General features: G+C 43.7%; 2 protein-coding genes across 2 annotated transcripts; one reads left to right on the top strand and one right to left on the bottom strand.

Annotated features, from left to right (window-relative positions):
- LOC147860632 (uncharacterized) lies at nucleotides 1-2,239 on the bottom strand. Its single transcript, XM_087324511.1, has 2 exons — nucleotides 1,504-2,239; nucleotides 1-1,185 (listed from the first exon to the last, which is right to left on the bottom strand). The coding sequence occupies exons 1-2, from the start codon at nucleotides 1,874-1,876 to the stop codon at nucleotides 260-262; spliced, it is 1,299 nt and encodes a 432-aa protein (XP_087180637.1). The 5' UTR covers nucleotides 1,877-2,239; the 3' UTR covers nucleotides 1-259.
- A 2,679-nt stretch (nucleotides 2,240-4,918) lies between these two features.
- Nucleotides 4,919-7,733, top strand: LOC147860633 (uncharacterized). The gene has a single exon (XM_087324658.1). The coding sequence runs from the start codon at nucleotides 5,168-5,170 to the stop codon at nucleotides 6,218-6,220; it is 1,053 nt and encodes a 350-aa protein (XP_087180784.1). The 5' UTR covers nucleotides 4,919-5,167; the 3' UTR covers nucleotides 6,221-7,733.
- Nucleotides 7,734-25,122: the final 17,389 nt, after the last annotated feature.

Here is a 25,122-nt window from a genome sequence, read left to right on the forward strand (position 1 = left end):
GAACGATGTCATACAATCCAATATTATACAATCTGAAAGATTGGTCAATAGAAACAATGGCGATGATGGCAGCAACATCATTGATTGATATGTTGACAACCTCTCATGTGTCCAACATACACTAGTTTTACAACATCTTGTTCATGTATTCATACATGATTCCCATATCTCCTCAACAACCTCAAAATGTGAGGGGTTTGTGCATTACATTATGTGCATAAACAAAAAAGAAAAAGAAAACTCAAAATTGGTATTAACTTCACATGATCCATTCTTGCATGGTGGCATCACAACCCCAGAAGGCCTTGTCAAGCAAATCATCGATCGAGAGGAACTCATCATTCCATTTCCCGAGCATTGCCGATGGTTGATCGCATGTCGGTGAGCGGGTATTAATGGTAGAACAACTACAAGGTGCCGAGGAGCTCAAGGGCTCCGCTTCATGTGAAGAAAACACCACTTCTTCTTCTTCGATGGGGGATGATGCAGCATTTTCGTCCTCGTATTCATCGGTAGGGAAGTTGAAGGCATACATTGGTCCGGAATTTGAATATAGCGTGGTCCCGCTCACTACATTTTCATCGAGCTTAACGTGCGCATTAGATATACCGTAACAATGTCCTCCTTGTGTTTCATCATGTTGTCGGTTGCTCCGAAGATCATGGTGCTCTTGCATATAACATCTCAATTCTTGAGGAGGTTTCGATCGATCTATTAGCCGTTCTTCTTCTTCTTCTTCGCGGGTACGTCTTCGTTCAATTCGAATGACATGACCTAATTTTGGAGAGGTGGTTCTATTTCCTTCTTGAGCAAACGCTGAACCGTTCAGCCAGGTGAGATTCCGAGTTGGTTCGTTCTTCTTCTTCTTCTTCGATATGTTTCCCATCTTAGGCTTCTTTTTGACGAGCGGATCCTCGGGTTTTCGGGCTTCGAGGGGGAAATTAAGTTTGGCCTTTTGGCCTCGGATCCGTAGGGCGGCTTGGTCGTACGCGCGGGCCGCTTCTTCGGCCGTTTCAAAAGTGCCGAGCCACACCCTCATGCCTCGTCCGGGGTCCCGGATCTCAGCCGCATATTTGCCCCACGGGCGTCTCCTGATGCCTCGATACACATGTTTCCGCTTCCTTTCTTGGGGAGGAAGGGGTGCCCGAATTGGCTCGCCGACGGAATCATAGTTTTCCTTGGTTACTATATATATCAAGCAAGGAGGTAAAATTAGTTGTGCAAAATTTTATGCAGGGATTCAAGGCATATATTAGAATAGTTTGTAGATAGCATGGTGGATTCGGATTTGTCCGAGAGGAGCTCGACATAACAGCTATGTTGATCCATATGGCATACATAAGGATGGTACCCTAACAGATTTTTTGGGGCCCCCCTGATGCTCTCAATTCTTCAAGATAACACTAGGGTTTTGTTTCAAAATCTTGTTAGGGACAAACCTTCCATGGATTCAATTTTGAAGGTGAGAAAGAGAGTTCAAGGGATGGGAAGGTGTCAATTTACCTTGGAAACACAGAGGCTCCTCCTCTTCCTTGATTCGTTGAGGATCGGCAGCATCATAGAGATGGATTTCGGTACCATTTTCGGGGGTTTTCTCGGTAACTTCGGATTGGAGCGGTCCAATTTTAGGGCAAACAAGGTCGAAGAGATCGGCGGGATCAATATTGCTCTCGGAGAAGGCGGGCCCATCCCATCTGGGATCTGGGCCGAGCTCGATCCCGCCAGTATCTGTAGAATTGATGGTACTGCTGGGATCAAGGCATGATGATGATGATGATGATGAGGAGGAGGATTGATTCAAGAGCTTGAACAAGTCATAGTCTTGATTAGGGTTAGGAAAAGAGAAGGCAACGGGGAGGAGCGGACCATAACACATCTCATAAACAAGATTAGAGACCTTTTGAGTAGAGCAGGGAGATGAAGGGAAGAGGATTAGAGGATGGAACAGAGGGAATTGATTTTGGAGTTTAATAAATGAGGAAGAACAGAGTATATATATGTGTGTGTGTGTGTGTGTGAAGAGTGATTAAGGAGTGGATTGGTGGATGGAAACAGAGGATTAGAGAAGATTAGAAGATGGAAACAGAGTATATATTAAGATTAGGGAGGATTGGATGATGGAAATAGAGGATTAGGGAGGATTAATGGAGGGGGGTAGAAACAAAGTATCTATGTGAGAGAAGGGTGATTAAGGTTAAGATTAAGATTAAGAGGATTGGAAGATAGAACAGAGAAGATTAATGGGGGTTACAAATGGGGGAGAACAGAGTATATATGAGAGAGAAAAGTGGTTTTGTGTACCCCTAGTTTCTTCTAACCCCCCCACAGTTTCTCTCTTTTCTTCTTGTTTTGCTTGTATGTGTGTGTGTGTGTGATAGGATTATGCATGGGTAAAACCTGAGAATTGACCCTCGTGATCGGGCGGGCCCGCACCCCCGACCCTTTATGCATTCGGGAAGCCACACCCGACATGGCTCGTATAACGAAAAACCCGAGAAATATCGACCCTCTTGATCAGGCGGCGGGCCCACACTCGTATAATAACCACCGATAAATCGCATCCCATCCGTGTATGCAGATGCCACAAACTGCACGGCTCGCCCCCGATTGCTATCGCATCAATCCTAATCACGAGGCTTTAGGGTTTAGGGTATTTTTGGACTTTGCCCGATTCCCATAGCCCTCGGACAACACCACTAAAACATCCCTCTCGGTCTTCGGACGTCCCAATCCCAATACACAACTCGGACATGGACAACAAAACACCAGACGTCTTTTTGGACGTCATTGAACACAGAGGTCATCTATAATAGTAGGAAAGATGAGGTAGAAGAGAGTTATACATGTGCCCTCTCGTACATATGTTCTTTTTTACGACTTCGAGGAAAATGGAAATGAGGTATGTCATATATTTTTAGCTAGCAAGATTTGTGAAAGTGCGCTCATTTGCCAACCTGACCGCCTAAATTTTTTCAAGAAGACGAAACCGGGATTCAATAAGTAAATCATCGACCCAAGTCATGTGCCAAAGAAAGTCGTCATCCACTAGTTGTTTGGACATGTTCACCTATTGGATTTGTGAAAGAGCCCTTGTTCGAAACCCAACCACATGCTCTGTACTATGAGGATGTGCCATCTCTTAGAATGTAAATACATATACATAATTGAGCATGTAAAGATCCAATGCGCACAAGCTCAATTGATATGGCCACAAGCATTCTATATTGAGGCCATGCGATGATGTATACGGGTTGTACAATTAAACTTGTTGGCTACTATATCTCGAGAGGATGATAACTATAACTAGCATATCCGGAACCAGTGGATCGCACGTCCACTCGTCTCAATTCGAACTTCTATATTTTATTCGAATGCAAACCTCAATGCGCACAATTGAGCTATGCAACACTATATCAAACATGTGATGATAGATGTTGTCTAATGATTGTTTACCACTAGCAATATACCTTTAGAGCTCCCATTTACATTCCATTTTGGTGTAATTCTCTTCACTTTTGTCCCTCGACACCATAATCTTCTTGGCTTATATTAAATAATATTGTTCAATTTTTCCTTGAAGCATACTCGGCTTCTCCCTTCGATATGAGTATGATTGATTACAAAAGCAAGTGTGACATAGAATTGCTAAGGTTTACGACAAAAAGAAAAGAAAATGCAAGTGGAAGATATTTATATGCTACTTACTACCTCACCAATCCAAACATCAAAATATTTAAAATAGAACATTTAAGGGCAATATCTCCATCAAGTTTGAGTTCTTTTGTAAATACATTTTTTGTTACTACGATTCAATGGAGTTTCTACTTTCATGTAGTTGATTCATGGATATGGGCATGCATTTCTTTCACTGCTTTATGACAATTTGGCCCCTCTTGCAATAAGTTAAAATGGCAAAATGTTTTATGATCGTTTGTCGACGATAGTTTCCAATCTTCACGACATCATATGACATGGCTCACCTCAGGCATAGGTCATGTTTTCTAATACATCTTTGGTAATATGTGACGAAGGTTATGTTGTGTGGATTGGACCTAGCAATAGGTTTAAGATATGTATCAAGGTATCTTTTTGGTTGCGGGGAATATACTTTAGCATGTACATTATATATTCTAATTATCTAGTACTTTCACTCTTGAGCACCTATGTACTTGCCCCCACAACTTTCCTTAGATCAATTGAAAACCCTTAGAGGAGTAGTTTGTCCAATGTGAGTACCATATAATGTTATTTTAGGCCCCGCTCATTTTTGTAATTGTCTTGCTTTGACTTTCTTTTATGGCCCCACATCATGCTATAATGCTCTATCATAGCATGCCTTTTCTACGTCTTGTCTTGAAATCACTCTTCTTGGCTTGGTTTACTTGCGACATCATTATCTTGGTTGACTCTCTTAGTTATGCCTCATATCAACCATAAGCAAGTGATGCAACATGGTCTCTCCTATGCATGCTCATCTTTTGCGGAAATCATATGTTACCGTTTGAGGTTTAGCATTACTTTTTTATAAACCAATGGTATTGTTTTTTATCCCAAAGTTATGTAAAGCAAACTTATACGCTTTCATGGTCCCGAGAATCAAAAAATTGGAAAAAGAAAACCTTTGTAATCGTGTGAAATTACTACGAACATGATGGTTGACCCGATCTCAATGGAATAACATCAAGTCCATGATCTTGAGACTTGAGCCCACAGGCCACAACAACAAAGTTACAAGGGCCAAAGTGCTTTATTACAACACGCTGAAGGTATGTGGAGATGTAAGGCCCCACGGGGTATGATATGATCTCATATTATTTAATAGGAAGCGCGTAGGAGTGGTTTCTCATAAAACTATAAAAAGATTTAAAAGGCGAAAATCATATCGAAATCTTCATATGTGTGATGCACATACAAGAAATGGCAGTATTCATTCGCATTATGCACGATCCGGTAATGAAAGATAAAAAGTATCTGCGGCTCGTTTTCACGATGTGGATGGGTATACGCGTACGAAGAACATAAGATGTGGTCCGGTCATTCATGGGGGTGCCAAAGCATAGAACTAACATATGTGTGTGTGTGTGTGTGTGTGTGTGTGTGTGTACACTGTATATAACATGGTAGAGGCTCTTCTTCCTTTTTGCTTTGCTCTTTTTCTTTTCACACTATGGCACCTTCCTTCTTCTCCTGGACCCCTACTTCATTTGTCTCAAAGATCAAGAACCCATTACTCTATTTCAACAACAACAATCCAATCCCATTGACAGTACCCTCTAATGACACCACAAATGTTGCCATTGATTCACAAGATCAACATGGTTCCTCCTCACCTCCCAATCCATCGTCGTCGCATCGATCCGTCTCGAGTGGTGGTGCCAGTGGCGGACAATCGTCGGCTTCCGGGGGCCCCGAGAGGCCATCCTCGGGGCCTTCTTCTTCTTCCCCGTCTCGCTCCGGCTCCGGCTCCGGCTCAGGCTCGGCTTCGGTTCCTAGGGTTTCATCCAACGCGGGCAACTTGTCAGAGGTGGATGGCCTCCGGGTCATTTTCGGGCATTTCGATGAGAACAATGACGGGTACTTGAGCGGGAGCGAGCTACGTACATCGCTACGCATGTTTGGGATCGAGACCGAGGATGATGAGGTAGCGGCCTTGGTCGAGGAGGCGGACACCAACAACAATGGAACCCTAGATTTCGACGAATTCGTGTCTTTCTACTACAATCTCAACCAAGGTATGAGCCTTAGCAAGGTCTCGGGCCCGAGCCCCGATCCCTCGGGTGCCGCCCACGGTGTGGATGTGATCGAGGCGGCCGTCCGATCCACCCGGATCGGAGATGCACTAGGACTTGGGGGAAGCCAGATCTCCACTACGCCCAATCCTATCGGCGAAGAATCCCAAAGGAAATGCGAGAATGGCACCACGATCGGTGCTAATTCTATCAGATCTCCGAAAGATGAAGAAGAAGAAGAAGAAGAAGAAGGAGGAGGAGGAGAAGGAGGAGGAGAAGAGGACCTCCGCGATGCGTTCAATCTATTCGATAAGAATGGCGATGGCTTCATCTGCGCGGAGGAGCTCCAATCCGTGTTGAATAGCATGGGCCTCAAGCAAGGGAAATTGCTGATCGATTGCCAGAACATGATTCGAACCTTCGATCTCAATGGCGATGGACAAATTAGCTTCGACGAATTCAAGCAGATGATGCTCATTGGATTCAATTAACACAAATCGGCTACTCAATCATTTGAACTTGGAAATTTGGTCTTGTACATAAAGACTATGAATAATATCCCTTAATCATTCTTTTGCTACTTAATCTTCATTAGGAATCCCTTAATCACTCATTAATCTTGTTCTTTTTCCCACTGTAAAACACCCATCGCTAGATATAACGTTCCCTCTAATTGGCACCCACCTAATCATAACCTAATCATAACTTAGAATCGATGTATCTTGATTAATCATTTCGGCATTGCCGCACTAATCTTCCTAATTAAGCTTTAATATCCAGTTACATTCTCTTCCTCTAATTTCCACCACCTAATCATAACTTAGAATTGATGTATCTAGATTAATCATTTCGGCGTAGCCTCACTAATCTTCCTAATTAAGCTTTAACATGTAATCTTCCTAATTAAGCTTTAATAACATCCAATTAATTATTTTGTCTCCTAATTAAGATAATTTTATAAACCTCCAAGTTAATGTGTCCCTTGTATTGATGAAGGAATTATGCTTAATCCAGCTAGCTAATAAATCTCCTTTGATACACCCAACACAGACTTGTACTCAACATTCATGTGGAAAGTTTGGATGTTCCGAGGTACTTGGGGCCAAAATCTCCCAACCTTTCTCGTATGGTAATGGCAAAGTGTTTAGGTTAATGCTGGCACTATGTTATGGTCTCAAAAGATTGGATGTTCCGAGGTACTTGGGACCAAAATCTCCCGACCTTTCATGTATGGTAATGTCAAAGTGTTTTTGTTAATGTTGGCGCTAGGTTATGGTCCAGAAATGGCCCTTGTACCCCTGACACATCTTCGCTACACTTGACATACATACCACTTCTTCTAAAACTACTTGCCACATTGGTGCATGGAACTAGCAGGACCTTCGAAGAGTTCCCACACAATTACAATCTCAAAGGATCTCTCCAAAAGAGTTACGACCCAATTACAATCTCAAAGCTCTTTCATCTCGTCTTTCCTCTCATCATTGGGGGGGGGCGGTCTATGATAATACACCATGTGTGGTCGTGGGGACAAAGGAGAGAAAAGGTCTTCCTACACTGAAAAGACCCGCGATGCACAAAAAACTTGACTTTTCCTTTTACATATTTTCGGAGTCATGAATACCATGGACCATCAAGGGATATAGTTGTGGCCATTTGACTATAAGAGTTCAACAAGCTCGCGGCAAGAGAATGAGAATGGTTGTCAACTACAAAGTTTGCATGTTCCCACCAAGTCTACCGGTGCATGATCGAAAGTGGGTGCCCCAACGATAGAGATTATCGCTTTCCAAGAGAGAGTTGGTCAAACCCAACGAGTTCCTCTACATGTAAACCTTCTGTTGTATCATACAATTAGAAAACATAAACTTCCTATAGCCCCCCCTAGTGCACGAATGAAAATGCAACATTTTCTCTTCAACATGTGATATCATCCCCGTAGTACTCTCATGTATTTTTGTATTTCCATGGAAGAAACATGCATAGTGTTATGGTTACCGTATCTTTGCAAGCGTATAATTTATTATCCCCTCTGTAAACATGTTATTGTTAATCTACACCCCAAATCTCAAGTGTAATCATCTTAAACCTGTCATAACTTATATGCACTTAAGGCATTGATTTGGAGATCATCCCAGTTGGATTATCCTAGTAACAAATTGTGTATTACTTGTGAAATAATGTGGATAGTACACAATTGTCATCCATTTCGGTCATTCATTACATGACGAAACGTAAAGCAAGTTCACCACACGTAACCACTGCTTCCCATTGTACATCAATAGTAGAAATAGACATGTCATAAATGGTATGAAACCATAGTATTTAATGAATTATTGGAGTGACAAAGAGTTTTCAAATGTGAAATAGTGGCTAATAACTTAAAACGCTGCAGATTTATTTTCGATATAAAGAGCCATTGGTTGTAGCTACTACCTTTCACATCTTGTTTCCTATAAAAAATAGTGGGTATAATTAACCCCAACATATTGAAGTTAGAGAAGTGGACATACTTTATGGTAAAAATGGAAGGACGAAATTTTATTTAGTAAAGATTTTAAATTCTTTCCTTCAGCCATAATATGTATGGAGCATAAATCATTTTAGCACAAACTATTGACAAGTTGATGTTATTCTAAATTTTAATGACAATATTGCCACTTTCCAAGATTATACATTTACCATTATGTTATATCATGTTGCTTAAATACAAAAGGTCATAATAATAACCATACCCTTTATGTTCACGAAAGTTCGTGATGGCTAAAAAAGGAAATTTAGTGATGTTCTGAAATTAGTGGCAATTTCCTTCCAAAGAGAAGTTTGTAATGTTAATATACATCGAAAAAAATCGCCATGCTCCAGTGATGTCCTCGTGAAGAGAAGTTTGCTTGGCATTATCTTTCAAATGATGTTTATTGTATGCATTTTTTAAATCTAAGAAAGCCGCCAAACCCTTGGCTCTTCAATATCCCTAAAATGTGTCTCCCCAAACACAAACAAACTCTTTTTCAAAACCACGTAAGTTGCTTCTTAACTAAAATGTAAGGAAAGGAGCGATGTCATTTAGTTTGTCAATGCAAGGTTCTCATGTACAACCAAACACAAAACAAGCTATTTCTCAAAATGGGCATAACAAAAAGAAGTTATTTCCATGACCTTGAAATCAAAAGAAAAGTGCATAAAATCTTTTGTAGGTTTAGAGGGACGCCATCACCTTCAACCATGCAATGCCCCCATGTTCACCTAAACTCAACAAAGAAGCCACGTTTCATTTGTTTCTTGTGATTACTTTTTATAGGGAGATATGGTTTCATGAATAAACTTATTTTCGTAACTAAATGTTGAAAGCTATTGGGGCCATCCCAAGGAACACTCACACAAGTATGATATACTAACCATATCCAATATAACATGGAGTGTCGCGATGCAACACTATTGGTAGCTAGGTTACGTCAAAATGTTGATCATGAATATGATGTTATCATTTCCAATTGCATTAAGAAAGCCTTACATCTTCAAATAGTTTCAATTGTATATAGTATATTGTTCTATGCTTATGAGTGACAAAGTGGCCTAATGATATTAGTCAAAGACAAGTGCATGGCATCTTTGGGTTGTTGACTTTGCCGTCCACAAACGACCTTCAATTTCTAGAATATTATTATCGTACCAAGATATAGAAAACGAGAAATGATTGATTGTAACTACGTTGAATAGTAAAGCAAGAATTTCCGAATACCTCACTCACGAAAAGATCTTTGAATTTTTTTTACTTTTCTCTTAGAACATTCTACAAAGCGATAAAACAACATCCCACTACATTTTATTCCATAGCTCCACCTATTTATCATGAAATTATCTTCAATTTTCCTATTGCTCAAACAAACTATCCATGAATACCATAGTTGACTTTAAGGCACTTAGGATCCAATTTCAAGTAGAGGGCATTCAATAAAGCTAAGCTATTGTTAGTGCTTCATGATCCAATAAAGAACTAGTAATGAATGAGCTCAACTAGGTATTTACTGTTGAATAATGAAAGCAAATATTGTATATAGGGATCCAATATTTTGTCAATTCGATATGTTTTGATTCATTCACATGGGATTGCTGTTTAGAGCTTTTCGTTAGTGTGTGCATTTATTTGTTCATTGCTTTACACATCGCGTAACCGCATTACCATCATTTATAGTCAATTGGTTTTCTCGTCATTAAACGTTTTCTGCACTATCAACGTAATGACACCAACAACAACAACCGTTCACATGTCATTGACATCATCGTCTTTATTAGTTTATTTCTTTTGAGGTGTGAGTAACGTGGACAACACTTTGGGTCCACCCTAAAACCTCTTTCTCCAACCAATTAAATTATGGTCACTTCGAGATCTTTCACTTTTATTTATCTTAAAAGAAAATACGAACAACTTTTATTGATCCGTATAAGCTTCAACACAATTGTATCTTATGTCGAACAAACTCTCTCATTTAGAGAAGAACAAGGACTACTTTAGAGTGGAGGTTTAATGTGTTTTTTTTGCTATTGAAAACTCAACATACCTCTCATTTCATGTGAGATGTCTTTTTAAATATCTTTTTTCCTCTCATGCTTAGGAATATCCATGTTGGCTAATATTTCTACTGTCTTTTTCTTCCTAAAAGCAATGTATACATTAAAACAACACGGCAATACAAAAAACCCTTACCATCCTTAATACAATAGCAAGGATCTTATGGCGACATAAACCCTTTAAATGTTGTATTAATAGTTGCATAAAGGCACTTCCTCTCAAGAGAAGGTGCCCACGAAGCTGCTTGTAAAAATTGCCAAAACCAATTTCCTTCCAACCTTGGCATCTAAGGAATCCGTGGATGATCTCTCTCTCTCTCTCTCTCATGTATGTTTTTTTATTTTTTATTTTCAATGATTGGGTACATATCCCATTTTATTGTAATCAATTATCTCGTGGGGCAAATTTGGTCTTAGAAGACATTAATATTTCTTTCTTTCTTTCTTTCTATGTTAGTAAATTCCCTTTCTCCCAAGTTCCATCTTAGATGCTTTAGTTAAAAGGCAATGCGATGATGAAGTCAATAGAACCAACAAAACAATCCATTGATGTACATTTGCATTAGACATGTCTGTCATAGGAGTTTTTCTAAATAATCTCTACACACACGTATGCATACATATATACATTAGAGAGTTGAAATTACATATACATACCCATATTCACACCCCTATATGGGGTTGGAGTCACTCCTATTGAACATTTATTGGCCTTATGGTAGAACCTGCAAAAAGAACTTTTGATGACTCCACATCGTGTTCTCTTAGAAGTGTTAAGAACTCTTTTGTATTTTCCCTACACACGGTAAATAGATATGGATCTATAGAAAGTGAAAAAAAAATATAGATATACATTTATATGATGGTGGATAATGGATTTGCTTATATTAAATCGACAATGAAGGGTTATAAGACTTTCTTACTTGAGGAGGTGAGTTTTTTTACATAGTTGTGAGCCGTTCTATGACTCATGAATACATGACCATTGATGATCCATCCATTATTCATCTGAGGGCCATTCAAGACCTATTCATGACACATCCATGACTATCTAATAATAAGTGTGACATTGTTGACACATTCATGGCGTACCATGAACATTTGTACCCTTGCATTCCATGTATTCTTTGGTACCATTAAGTATAGCATTTGAGTATATAATCAATGATGTCATTCATAAAAGATTTGGTAGAGTTTTTTATTGATATTGAGACACAAGTGATATATTGAAAAAAACAGATTCCATAATTGTTAGATTACCACATGGTGTCAAATGGAAATACAAGAACAAAAGTTTATTATTTTCATATCAAACTAGCATCAAGCAACATGAAAATAAACTCTTGCATTTAGTGACCCTTGGTTAATCACTTATTGAGCACTTGTATGAGGCATTTGAGTAATTATGTGATCAACTCATTACTTTGTTCTAAATGATACATGATATTTTAGTCTTCATAGAATCTAACAATACATATTTCTCTTGTTTGGGGGAACTAATGAAAAGTTAAGACCAAGTTATTTCAACTTCCCAAATATAAAATTTCTAAGTGGAGTTCGCATATATAATTATGGATTAAATGAATAATTAAATTTCAGTTGGTTTCACTATTGCCAACTACAATATGATAATTTTGTGTTTTCTATGGATGTTTTAATGCCCCTTCCATTAATGGCGTGATATGGAGCTCTATGCATGGCATCCACGTCTTAGATTTTGGTCTTTGCCTTAGTGATAGTAAAAAAAGATGGGGAATAGCAAGCTCGTTGAGTTAGTAAGTAAAACCCCATAAGTGTCCTATTGCTTTTTGTTGGCAATTTCTTTCTTATTTCTTGTGCACATAGAGTTGATATGCGTTCTCACTCCTTTGCCTCTTGCAAACCCCTTATAGATGTACCGTGCCTTCTTCCTTGCTACTCTTTGTTTCTATTGCTTGACTATTTAAAACTAGTATGATCTTTGTTTTGTTTCAACCATGATAATTATACAGCTTGCAGGACTTGATTCAAGTAGTTGAAATGCCACCCAGCCTTATTGAAGATATCAATGACAAGAACACTTTGTGGCTGACATAGATTGCATCATCATTGCATACCTAAATTGTTATAAGTGTAAACTTACAGACCAATTCTATAACTATTGAATGGATTAAGGGCGCTTAAGCTACTTGACATCCCTCGAGAAAAAAACTCGAGATAAACATAAAATACCATCATTCTCCCAAACACCTAAATATTACCTCATGTTATGCCTTCATAGTTAAACTCAAAGAAGAGAGGTCAGCCTCAACAATAGAATCTTGACAATATCTCAAGATGTTATATGAAGGAGAGTCTTGTTAAGAGTCTATACTAATCAATAGACCAAAATAAAGTAAAATAAGGTAAATATATTGGATAGAAGAACCCGTTCCACCCGACCACCCCCAAGCTATGATCAAGACATAGCTAACTTACCACCAACGTCCCATACTACCGGATATTAGGATGACTAATACCTTGGAAGAGATTAACACGATCGTCGTGTCTAAGACAACAACATTTTGATGTAATGTGCATATGAGGGCAGCTAAGCTTCATATTTATACCTCTTCCTAGGCCCCTTGAATAGATGTGTCTTTCTAAAAGACTCTCCATTCATTGGTTGTCCAAGTCAAGATAGTGCATGCACCTATCATTCCTTCTATCCAATCACATTAGTCCCTTTTTGACATTAGTGAACATACCCTTCACTTATGTACATATTAATGACCTACCCTCACCTATGTTATGTGTACATAACATACTCCCCTACTTCAAAAGATTGCACTCTTGTAATATAAAGTGAGGAAATTGTGCCTTAAGAGTATGCTCGCATTCCCATGTGGCATCATCAATAGGTTTATCCATCCATTTGAACTTGAATAGCCGAATCTCTTTAGAATGTAAAAGTTTAGTAGAAGAATCAAGAAAGTTTTTCAGGAACATGAGGTTTGTAAACAAAATCCTCTAATATTACAAGATCTTGGACTGCAATGGTGTTATCACCAAAGCCTACCAAAGCCTAAAAATGTTTTTAGCCGACTGAAGTGAAAAATGTTGTATGTTTTAAGGTTAGGGTTAATGGTAATGATGATTATCGATGATGAAGATATACATGGTGTAATAATGAAGATGGAGAGTATGATGGTGAGAGATATCATGAAGAGGTTGAGAATCATTAAGAAGCATTGCGGGGTGGGGGGTGGTGCCTAAAATGGCTCCACCCCCCTCCCAAGGGGGTTCAATGGTAAGAGAGAGATGACAAGAGGGAGAGAGAGATTAAGAGAGAAAATGATTATTCATGTTTCATTCATTCCCCATAAGGGGTTAAATAGTACAAGAGGGGGTAGATACATAGGGGCTTAAGCCCCCTCGAGCATTCATACTGGACACTCACTCACACCTCCTCGTATCCATCCACATGCACACACGTGTGCATGTGTTCACATACATATAGACTCACAATTACATTTATGCCCCCTACACATACAAAACAACATCATGATAACATTCAACCCTCGCTCATCACACTTGACTCTCCGTACATCTCGTACGGGGTAACACAATATGGCACGCTCGTGGGAGAGTGCCTTGCACGTCGATCCCACATGCCTTGATGATGATATTTCTTCGATTGGAACTTCCATCGGTCCTTTCAACGATCAACTCCCTCGATCAGAGTGCTTGACTTGAACATCTTTGTCGGTCAGCAAATCTTCCGCAACATGAACATTCTCGTTCTGTCGGCTTACGAATTTCGTCATGGGTCCAAAATCATGTCGTGTGTATGTATGTTCTTCCTTTGTTTTGAGTTGTGTGTGGTCGATCACGTCCATTTCTTTAGGTGGATGAGTTTTCGAAATTTCGTAGGTACCCTTTGGTTTTTAACATTTTAATTATGTACCCTCGAGGTTTTACAATTTCATTCAGTACCCTCAAGATTTCAATATTTGTTACGTGCCCTTTTTGTTTTTCCTCTTTTTCCCTCTCTTTTCAATTTTATTTTAGGGTTCTTTTTCTTTTTCTTCTTCCTTTGGTTCTTTTCCAAAAATTTTCGTTTTCTGCATTTCTCGTTTCTTTCCATTTTCTGGTCTATTCCTTGTCTTCTATACTCTGCACTTTCTTCCCTGTGTGTTCTATTTCCTTCTTCTGTGTCATTTCATGCCGTTTCTTCGTCGGTTATCCGATCGCCACTGATCTGGCCGCTATTCGGCCACTGCCACTATTGGGCTATTGTGAGGCTGACGCCACTGTCTTTGTCATGGCCATCCGGTTGCCGCCACTGCTTGTCGTTCGGCCACTGCTCCGGTCATTGGTTGTCTGGCCACCACAAGCCGGTGATCGTCCCGGCTTCATCATCATTCCGGCCATCGTCGCCTTTGTCCGGCGCTATCCGGTGCCTGTTCATAGGTTGTCGTCTCTGACTCCAGCACTTTTTGTTGTCCACGTCTGGTTGTGTTTGACTATTTTATTGGCTACCCATTGTTCGACCCATCTGGCCATCGGTTCCACTCGTTGTCATGTGTCTGTTCGTCCCTTCGTTTCAGCGTCATCTCTGATCCGACCGTAGATTGTTCAGCCATCGCCATCGCACCGGCCGGTGTTCAGCCATCCTTTTGCCTTTCCGGCCTTTCCGGCTCTTCTGGTTGGTCCTTCGGTTGCTTCCGGCCATCTCCGTAGGTCTCTCTCTCTTCATTTGCCCTTGTCCAGCGGTCTCTTTCCACTGTTTGACCCTCGGTTTGGCCGCCGCTTGTCGGCCTCTCCGGCCTTTTCCGTCTATGCCTCGGCCGCTGTCAAGGTACCACTCCTGCCGGTCTTCGCTCCACACACTGCGACTTTCTCCGCAGTCTCTTGGTGGGCTTCTCTTTTCGGTCGTGCTAGCACCGGTTCCCTCTGCGTTGCTGTTTGTCCAGCCGTGCATCTTGCACCACGCTTTTGAGAACATGCACATTGTCGCTAACCGCGTTCGAAAACACGCACATGGACACTAATCGCAACCTCGCACAAACATTGTTTCCATTCATGCATTCCTCCATAGACTTCCTTCAATATCTTCACCGTCATTTTCGCATTTCGCCATTTCTTGCACTTAGTCGCTATGGTTTGCACATCCGCGTATCATTCTTTGACTCCGTCTCCAAAGGGGGGTCGCCTTAGTGGTCGCCAAAAGGTGTTGTATGTTTTAAGGTTAGTGTTAATGGTAATGATGATTATCGATGACGAAGATATACATGGTGTAATAATGAAGATGGAGAGTATGATGGTGAGAGAGATCATGAAGAGGTTGAGAATCATTGAGAAGCATTGCGGGGTGGGGGGCGGTGCCTAGAATGGCTCCAGCCCTCTCCCAAGGGGGTTCAACGTTAAGGGGAGAGAGAGAGAGAGAGAGAGAGATGACAAGGGAGAGAGAGAGATTAAGAGAGAAAATGATTATTCATGTTTCATTCATTCCCCATAAGGGGTTAAATAGTACAAGAGGGGGTAGATACATAGGGGTGTAAGCCCCCTCGAGCATTCATACTGGACACTCACTCACACCTCCTCGTATCCATCCACATGCACACACGTGTGCATGTGTTCACATACGTATAGACTCACAATTACATTTATGCCCCCTACACATACACAACAACATCATGATAACATTCGACCCTCGCTCATCACACTTGACTCTCCGTACATCTCGTACGGGGTAACAAAAAACATAATGAATACCAACGTTACGAAGTAATGCAAGGTGATAAAAAAATGATCCAACTTGTTTAAGGATTTCAAATGGGCCACAATATTGTGGAGCTAACTTAGCGCACTTGCCCATAGACAATGACGTAGAGTCAATAGGGACATGCAAAAAAACTTTTGGACCAATAGTAAACGCACGAGGAGATCTATCCTGATCAATATAAAATCAAGCATGATCTTGAGTTGTCTGAACATTTCCTTTGGCAATATGCAACATTTGGTTCATGTCTTCTGAAAATTTGTGTGTACTGTCTAATTTCTCGTGATGAATCGTGACATCTACTGGGGCATGTGGTTGAAAACTATACATCAACATAAATGGACTATATCCAGTGGATGTATTTTTTGAGCTATTTGTTGGGAACTGAGGCCGTTAGTGTGGAAACATAAACAACACCTTGTGATGAAGATCACCGAGTGTACAAGATGGAAGCAAGATTGAAGAACATATTGAGAGAGAGAGGGTTAGAGGCACACAATATGTAACTGTATTATTCAAGCTCAAAGTTACAAATGAATGGAGGAAATAACCAAGATGTAGAACAACAACAACAACAAACTAGGTTACAAAGCCCCTTACATACTAACTGGGCTAGGGCAACTGCCCTTTGACCTATTTACAGAATTGTCCTAAATCTAGTTTTTGCAAGGGACAATGTGAATACGACCATTATAGACCAGTATTCGACACTCCCCCATAACGGGCATATACAACGAAAATTTGTAATATAGAAAACAAGCTCGTCGAACAAATCAGATTTCTGTTCCAATCGGTAAACTCCGAAAAGAAAATGACTAAATTTGCCGAGGTCAAAGGGACTGAGACCAAACCTTGAACTGTTGATGATGATGGTTCGAAACCATCCTAAGTGTCTGACTCAATCAGGCTGATTCTGCATTATGCCCATTTAGTGTCAAAGGGATCTTAATCGATCCGCCGAAGGACACTTGGTCATCCCATCTCCAACATTATATGTTGTAGGTATCTTCTCGAGGCCGATTTTCCCTAAAATGACACAGTCCCAAACAAAGTGATATTGAACATCGATATGCTTGGAGCCGTTGTGATGAACCCTAGCTGTCGTTGTAGACAACTGGAGCCGAGTCAAAGTTGACTTGTCAAAACATATGCGCCAACCGACCGAGCCATAACGCCTCTTTCGCCGCATTGGATGCGACTACGTATTCGTCCTCGGTTGTTGATGTGGCAGTGCACTCCTAAAGTTTTGATTTCCATGAAATCGCTCCATTGCCGAATTTGAAACAATATCCGGTTGTTGATTTTCAATTGTCCATACAACCGGCAAAGTCCGAGAGTCGGTGTATTTGACTACGCCTAAAGTGTCATTCGGGCCGAATAGGATGCCATAGTCTTTAGTGCCCACTAGATATCTAAACACATGCTTTACTATGCTCCAAGTGATCGACCAGGGTTGTGCATGAATATGCTAACAACTCCTACGGAGTGAGCAATGTCAAGCCGTATCGCGTACATTAGGGAGCCGACTGTCGATGCATACGGTATCGACTTCATATCTTCCCCCTTTTGGACTAGATGTCGAGCAGTCTCAACGGACTTCATATCTTCCCCCTCCGGACCGAATGTCGGGCAATCTCGTTGAGACAACCGAAGATTAATGGGGAGCGGGGTCAAAGCTAGTTTGGTCGATTGCATGTTGAAGCGCTCCAGGACACGTTGGATGTAGTCATCTTGGGACAAGAACAATTGTCGCTAATTTTAGAGCCGGCTTATCTTCATTTTGAGAATGTATCGAATGAGACCTAGGTCCTTCATTGCGAACTTCAACCGCAGTTACCGAACGAGTTCGGCGAGTTCTTCGACATGTTGACCGAAGAGGAGCACGTTGACCACATAGATGATGAGGAAGATAGGAGACCCATCTTGAGATGTTTTGGTGAAGAGACAATGGTCATCATCGCTCTTTTAGAAGCTGATTGATTGGATGAAGTCATCGAACTTCTTGTACCACTGTCTCAGTGCTTGTTTAAGGCCGTATAGACTTTTCCTGAGTCGGCAAAGTAGATGTTCTTGGCAAGATGCCACAAAGCCTTTCGACTGCTCCATATAAAGTTCCTCCTCTAAATCACCGTGGAGGAATGTCGTTTTTACATTTAGTTGAATTAGCTCCAAATCTTCAGTTGCCAGTACGCCGAGCATAAATCGAAGGGTCGTCATTTTCACTACAGGTGAAAAGATCTCGTCGAAGTCGACACCATATTCCTGTTGGAAACCCTTTTTCTACTAGTCTGGCCTTGAATTTTGGGGTAGCTAAATCAAATGTCTCTTTTAATCTGTAGACCCACATGAACGGAAGAGCACATCGATTCGCCCGAATGGAATTCATTTCCGACTCCATTTCCATATGCCATGTGGCCGAATTCACTAATGTCGATGGTTCTTCATATACGTCGGTTCTCCGGCATCCGTGAAGAAGACTCCAGGAGAGTAACTCTCTGGGGGTTGCAATAGTCTCCTGAATCTTCGAGGTATGACTAGACTAGTCCCATCGGGTGTCGTAGTTGGATGGTCCAAAGCCGAATTGTTCAGTTGTGTCGAGTCGGTACTAGAGGAATTGACTACCTATAAAACAAACCTTGTATTATGAGATGGGCCTTCGTGAAGGGTCGGCACATCAAAAAAAGTTACTCTTCAGACTTCAATAGGCCATTCGGTTGTCTTATGCATAACCGACTCATTGAACACTACGTTTGAACTTCGGATGATCTGTCTATGCTTGGGGTCCCAGAGTTGGTATCCGAAATCGTCGTCTAGTTCATAACCAAGGAAAGGACATTTCCTGGACCTCGGTTTTAGTTTGCGGTGGTCGTCTTTTGATATGAGGGCATATGTCGCGCATCCGAAAATCCTCACCTTATCGTAATTCGGCCTCCTACCGGTCCATAATTCCTGAGGTACTTGAAGTCCTAGAGGCCTACTCAGCGACATGTTAATTATGTGTATTGTCCTAAGCAGGGCCTCTGCCCAGAAGCCTTCCGACAATCCGTAGTGTTGGAGCATGGAACTATGTGTTCCTGAATTGTCCGATTCATTCGTTTGGCAATTCCATTTTGCTACGGACTATAGGGTGACATATATTCACTTCGAATGCCATGCTGTCAGCAAAATTTGACGAATTCTTCAAACTTGAACTCTCCTCCATTGTCGGTTTGAAGCCATTTCAACTTTCGACTGGACTGGTTCTCTACCGGAAAAGACTAAGAACACTTGATCTTTGGTTCTAATCGGATAAGCCCACATCTTTCGAGTTGAGTCCTTAATAAAACTGACGAAGTAGGAGGCACCACCAAGGGACTGATGTGGCATCGGACCACAAACATCCAAATGGACTAAATCGAGTGGACTGGATACTCTCAGTGTTGGTGTCGGGTGTGATGCGGCTATCTATTTTCCATACTGGCAATGCTCATAGAATTGATGATCAAAGAAGGAGAGTTTGGGGATGTATCCGGCTCTGGAACTCTGCATTATGTTGGCCTTGCTAAGATGTCTGAGTCGTCCATGCTATAGCGATGACACAGGAATATCCACCAAGAAAAAGCCACCCTCTCTGAGTGTGACATATAACGGGTACAGAGAATGTACTTTCGGTCCTCAAACAAGCAGGAGGTTCCTCCTATGGAGTGTCCACCCTCCTGATGAGAAGCCGGTTTGGATGTCGTCTTCGTCAAGCTGTCTGACTGAGATCAATGGTCTTGAGAGCTCAAGAACGTGTCAGACGTTGTGTAGTACTAATGTAGAACCACTTGGGAGATTGAGTTCTATAGTGCCTATTCTGATTCCTTAGAGCTGCGAATTTCCGACTCGGACTGAGTCGGAGTGTCGGGCCGAATACTGCCGAAACTGGGATCTATGAGGGGTCACATGGTAGGGCGCACCCGAATCCAAGGCCATCTACTCGGTTCCTCAGTCGTAAGCAGAACTTTTGATTCGACTGGGTTTTCAATGGAGAGTATGTTCATGTCATTCGATAATACTTTAGCTGAAGAGACGATGTAATTGACCTCCTCATGCTAGTCACTCTTCTGATTAGCTCGTTGAGCCTTATCATTCTTGGCTTTGAGTGCACGACAGTTGACTTTGATGTGCCCTGGTTTCTTGCAGTAGTTGCATATTCAGTTGTCCCAGGACTTGCTCGGACTTCGCTGATTGTTCGATTGTCGGGAAGAACTTCTTCCTCGATTGTTCGGTTGGTCGGCCAGACCTTGTACTACGTAAGCTTCATCTGCTGAGTCTTTTGCGAACGACCTTCTCCGAGCTGCTTCAGTCAATATTGCGCTCGTAACTTCGGAGTACTTCACAACGGTGGTAGAAGCATTGCACACAGATGTGACGAAAGTTTCCCACGAAGAGGGGAGACTACTCATGAGCTAAACGGGTTCCCACGAAATCTGAGAGCTTATGCTTTCGTACTCATTTAGGTGTGCCTGGATTGAGTAAGATTCTTTCATCCGAAGGTTGTACAGGCGCCAGATTAGATATACCTTTGTGGCGGCTACCTTCTTCTCATAGGTGTCTGAGAGTGTCTTCCATAGTTGAAAGATTGTCGAATATGATTGCACTGTGAATCGTAGCGTGGATTATTCTATCCATCTTCTGCCAGTCAGTCGCCTTGTATCCTTCTAGAGTGTTTTCATTCTCAATTGGATCTATCTGACCCTTGACTATCAGATAGTATTGCATCTGCTCCTTCCAGAATTTGAAGTTCCGGATGTTGATGCCATCTGTGTCGGCTTGTTAGATTCTGTTTGGAGTTGACTACAAACGGCGGTGGGATGCAACCGACTAGCTCACCCGATATTTATCTAGTCAGATTCGAACACAAGTCGAATCGGCTCTCCGAGTTGAACAATCAATTATGTCGATTTGATTTCGTTGCTGATTTCAAGATGTCGATCACAAATTTCGTGCCGATTATCCAGGTCGATCCTGCTTCAGGTGACTGCAACGATGAGAGCCACGGAGCTGACTGGTCCTCCCGAATGTTGTTCAACCAAATGAAGCATGGATTGGGGTTGTTTCCTAGAGTTGGATCTGTTTTTAGAGGTTACAACATATGAGTAGATAGTGTCTAACTTGGTAAAGCACGATCAAGGTAGAGCTTGTAGAATGAAGGCTCACTCCAAGCGACTACAATCACAGGAGTGAAGTACAACCGGCTGGCTTACTTCAAGAGTAATTTAGACCAATGGACAACAAATCTTCAAGGAAAACGAAGCAAGAACGTTGTTGAAGATTGATGACGGTTGGCAACGAATTGAAGAACCTCTGCTCTGGAACCAGATGTTGGGAACTGAGGCCGTAGTGCGGAAACATAAACAACGCCTTGTGATGAAGATCACTGAGTGTACACGATGGAAGCAAGATTGAAGAATAGGGTGAGAGATAGATAGATAGATAGATTATATTATCGTCTTCGGAGGTCAAATATGAACTATGAGACCAAAAATATTACATTTCACGTGATACGTGTGAAGGTGAGTAGTGACTCTCGATGTTCACGAGCTTTACCAATGAATGTTGCAATCGCGAGTGCACATCGTGGTTGTGAGAGAAATTTGTGCAAGGATTGGGCTCGATCGAAGAGATGTGGAAAGTATGGTTGAATATGATCAAAGGCAGAGCATTGTATCAAAGTGTGATACTTAGACTCTCAAACTTGTTTAGGGCAAAGTGTGCATAGTCGGCCACTCTCATCACTTGTGCCCCAACGCTGTCGGGATGTTATGCAAATGCGTGTGGAAACGAGGCGGGACCGCGGGGGTCTCGAACCAAAGAGCAAGCAAGGGAGGAGAAAGAGAGAGAACCGGCTACGCGGGACCGGGGATACGCAGGGACACGGCCCTCAGCACGGAGAACGCGACAGACACCGACACAGACAGACGCGAACGACTAAATATGTATATTAACAAAATGGCTAACACGGCTACAACCCACGACGGGGCACAGGTTGGTTACAACCGAACAGGCCGGCAAACAGATGCTGATGCCTGTTCGCGTCGACGCACAAACGGGGTAGCAGGTCGGAGGTGCTGCCGGAAGCACTCGGGCGTTCCTCGAAACAGCGCGAGCCTCCTCGGAACCCTGCACAGAAAGCTATCGGGCTCAAGGAAGGAAACAGAGAGAGAGAAGCGTCCAGAAACGGTCCGACAGCACTTCGTCCTCTCCGTTCCAGATCCCTGCAACAGCTCTTTCCTGCTCCTTATATAGGCCGACGAGCAGGCCGTCATGTCAGCTTTATTCCCTGTCCCTTTCGAACAGGGATCCGCTCCGTTCTTCACGCATCCGCGTAGTTACGCCGCCGAATTGTACAGTTCCTTAGCACGCGCGCGCGACCGAAAAGACTGTTCGCGCGGTCTTTGTCTCCACTTGTGCTAGGGCCCGTTCCTGCCGATTATACTCCTAATTCGCTTCTATGTACCACTTGGAGCGTGCGCGCGTGAAGAACCGGTTCCCACGCCTTGGTGCGCCGATTCCGCTTATGGACGGTTTTCTTCACGACATCCGCCCCCACCTAACCGCGCATCCTCCGGTATGCGCCAAGAGATTTGGGACGGAGAAAACCGGCCCGTCTTCATTCCTCGCCCGTCGGTTCTTCCTCGTTTCCGGATCGTTCGTCACTGCTGACTAGGAGAGCCGGGTCCGGCTCGTCGTCATGTCGCTTCTTGAACGCTTTGATCCGCTTCCCTGCAACCGGTATCGCCACTCTCGTGCCGTCAAGTTCCGCCAGGTGATATGTCCCGTTGTCATTGGCGCTCCGTACCACGTAAGGCCCGAACCACCTTCGTGCGAACTTCCGTGTGGCTCGGTGCTGGTTGTCGAGGCTGCTGTCGTAGACGAGCACCCAGTCACCTTCTTCGATCTTCTTCGGTCGGAGCCGGTGCGTTCGGTCGAACCTGGCTTTGTTCTTTGCCCTCGCCACCCGGAGCCTTTCCGTAGCCAGTTCCACGTCCTCCGGTCTCCGCTCGAGCTGTTGTATACGCGCGGCCAACAACTCCTCCCGGCTCATCTCGTCCCTCCAGGCGACCGTCGCCCACGAGGAGATCGTCCGTTCCATCGGCATGACCGGCTTCTGGCCGAACATGAGCTCCGTCGGCATGTACCCGGTTACCGAACTGTGCGTGGTTCGGTCTGCCCACAAGGCATAAGGTAGCAGCCGCGGCCAGTTACCGACTTGGCCTCCGCATGCCCGAACCAACGCCTTGACGATCGGCCCGTGTCCGCGCTCCACCTTCCCATTCGCCTCCGGATTGTACGCAGTGGTGAGCGAGAGCTTGACTCCCAGCCGGTCGAACAGCTCCGCGGCTTCTTCGGCGTCCAACTCCCCTCGGTCAGCCACGATCTTCCCGACGCACCCGTACCGGCATATCACGTCCTCGATTAGGAACCGGCATACGGCCGCGGTCGTTTTGTTCGGAAGGGCCCGGCCTTCCACCTGGTTCGTCAGATCCTCCCGCGCTAGGACCAGGTACCGCATCTGTCCTACTCCCATTGGCATCGTTACCAGATCTACCATCCATTTGAAGTGGATGGTCGGAGGGTACGTGGGGTGAAGCTCGTCCCGATGTCGGACTATGGAGTGCATCTGACAGCTCTCGCAAGTTGTCACGAACCGATGCACGTCCTGGTACTGCCCCGGCCACCAATACTTCCCCTTCAGTTTCTCAAACGTAGCCCATGTTCCACGGTGTCCAGCCCAATGGCTGTCGTGGTAGGCCGTCAGCAGCTCCTCCTGTTCTTCCTTCATCGCCACCACCCGGAGCGGGACGCCGTTCCTCCTCTTCGGGTGCTTCCACAAGTATCCGTCCCGGAGAAAGAACCGGTACGCTTTCCTCCGGATCCGGTTGGCCTCGTCCTTCGTCCATGACGCATCGGGCGTCATTGTCTTCAAAAACCCACCGATCTGCAGCCACTCCCCGTCGTACTTGCTCGCGTCGAAGTCGTTAAGCGCCGGAGTGCTTGTCCCGCCGGTTGTTACATACGCAGTCTCGAAGAAGTCCACGCCGACCTCTTCGTCCTCCGAGACCATGCCTCCCTCGTCCTCGAATCTCGCTCTTGAAAGCATGTCGGCCATGGCGTTGTCTTTCCCGGAAATGTGTCGTATTACCGGGTCTAGGGACTTGATGTACGCTATCCACCTGAGCATTGCCAGGTCCGGCGTCGCGCACCCGGAAACCATGCCGAGAATCGGCAAGCAATCCGTCTCTATGATTACCTCCGTCCCGATCAGATAGTCCTTGTCGGCCTTCACCGCCGAAACGATACCCCAGAGTTCGCGTTTAACCTGGGCGTATCCTCGCTGCCGTTCGCTGAGGACCTTCGCGCCGAATCGGATCGGAAACCGATTGCCGTCCTCGTCTTCTTGGTTGACGACCCACCCGATTCCGGTCGGACTCGTGTCAACCGTTATGTACACTGGGGTGTCCTTCCCGTAGACAGCCTTTCGGAGCGCCGGTGCTGCCGAAAGAGCCTCCTTCAGCTTCCGGACCGACTCCGCGTGCTTGTCTAGCCATTCGAATCTTCGCCTTTTTTTCAATAATCCGTACAGTGGCTCCGCGACGTGCGCGTAATGCGGGATCCATATGTGGTAGAAGGCGCATGCTCCCAAGAATCTTCGTACTTCCGTGACCGAGCTGCAGTCAGGCTTCATCGCGGAGATGGCCTCTACCTTTGCCGGAGACGGTTTCCGGCCATATGGCCCGCACAAATGTCCGACCACCATGATTTCCGACTGCCCGAAGGCAGACTTCTCCCCCGAGAAGGTGAGCCTCGCATCCTCTAGCCTTTGCAGCACCTTCTCACAGTCGTCGATGTGCATTACCACGAATCGCCGGCATCCGTCCGGCCCGACCGTCTCGTCCTTCTCTTCTACCGGGCATCCCTTGATCGGGATGTCGTCTAGAAACGGCATGGTGATGTCCGGGATGCAGTCCCTCAGTACCTTGTTCATTGCATTCACCATGTGGGCCACCGAGTTGGTCCCTCCTTGCGGCAGCGTACACATCCGCACTAGGCCGA

This window comes from Azolla caroliniana, unplaced genomic scaffold, assembly GCF_043228905.1.
Source record: "Azolla caroliniana isolate FFs.n. ecotype wild unplaced genomic scaffold, voAzoCaro1.0.p SCAF_9, whole genome shotgun sequence".
Classification (NCBI taxonomy): domain Eukaryota; kingdom Viridiplantae; phylum Streptophyta; class Polypodiopsida; order Salviniales; family Salviniaceae; genus Azolla; species Azolla caroliniana.

What these genes read in the sequence shown, in the direction of transcription:
- LOC147860632 (XM_087324511.1), bottom strand. Translation starts at nt 1,876, where the DNA reads ATGTGTTATGGTCCGCTCCTCCCCGTTGCCTTCTCTTTTCCTAACCCT. An exon ending in GGAGCCTCTGTGTTTCCAAG is followed by an intron (nt 1,186 to 1,503) that starts GTAAATTGACAC and finishes TGATATATATAG; the next exon opens with TAACCAAGGAAAACTATGAT.
- LOC147860633 (XM_087324658.1), top strand. Translation starts at nt 5,168, where the DNA reads ATGGCACCTTCCTTCTTCTCCTGGACCCCTACTTCATTTGTCTCAAAG.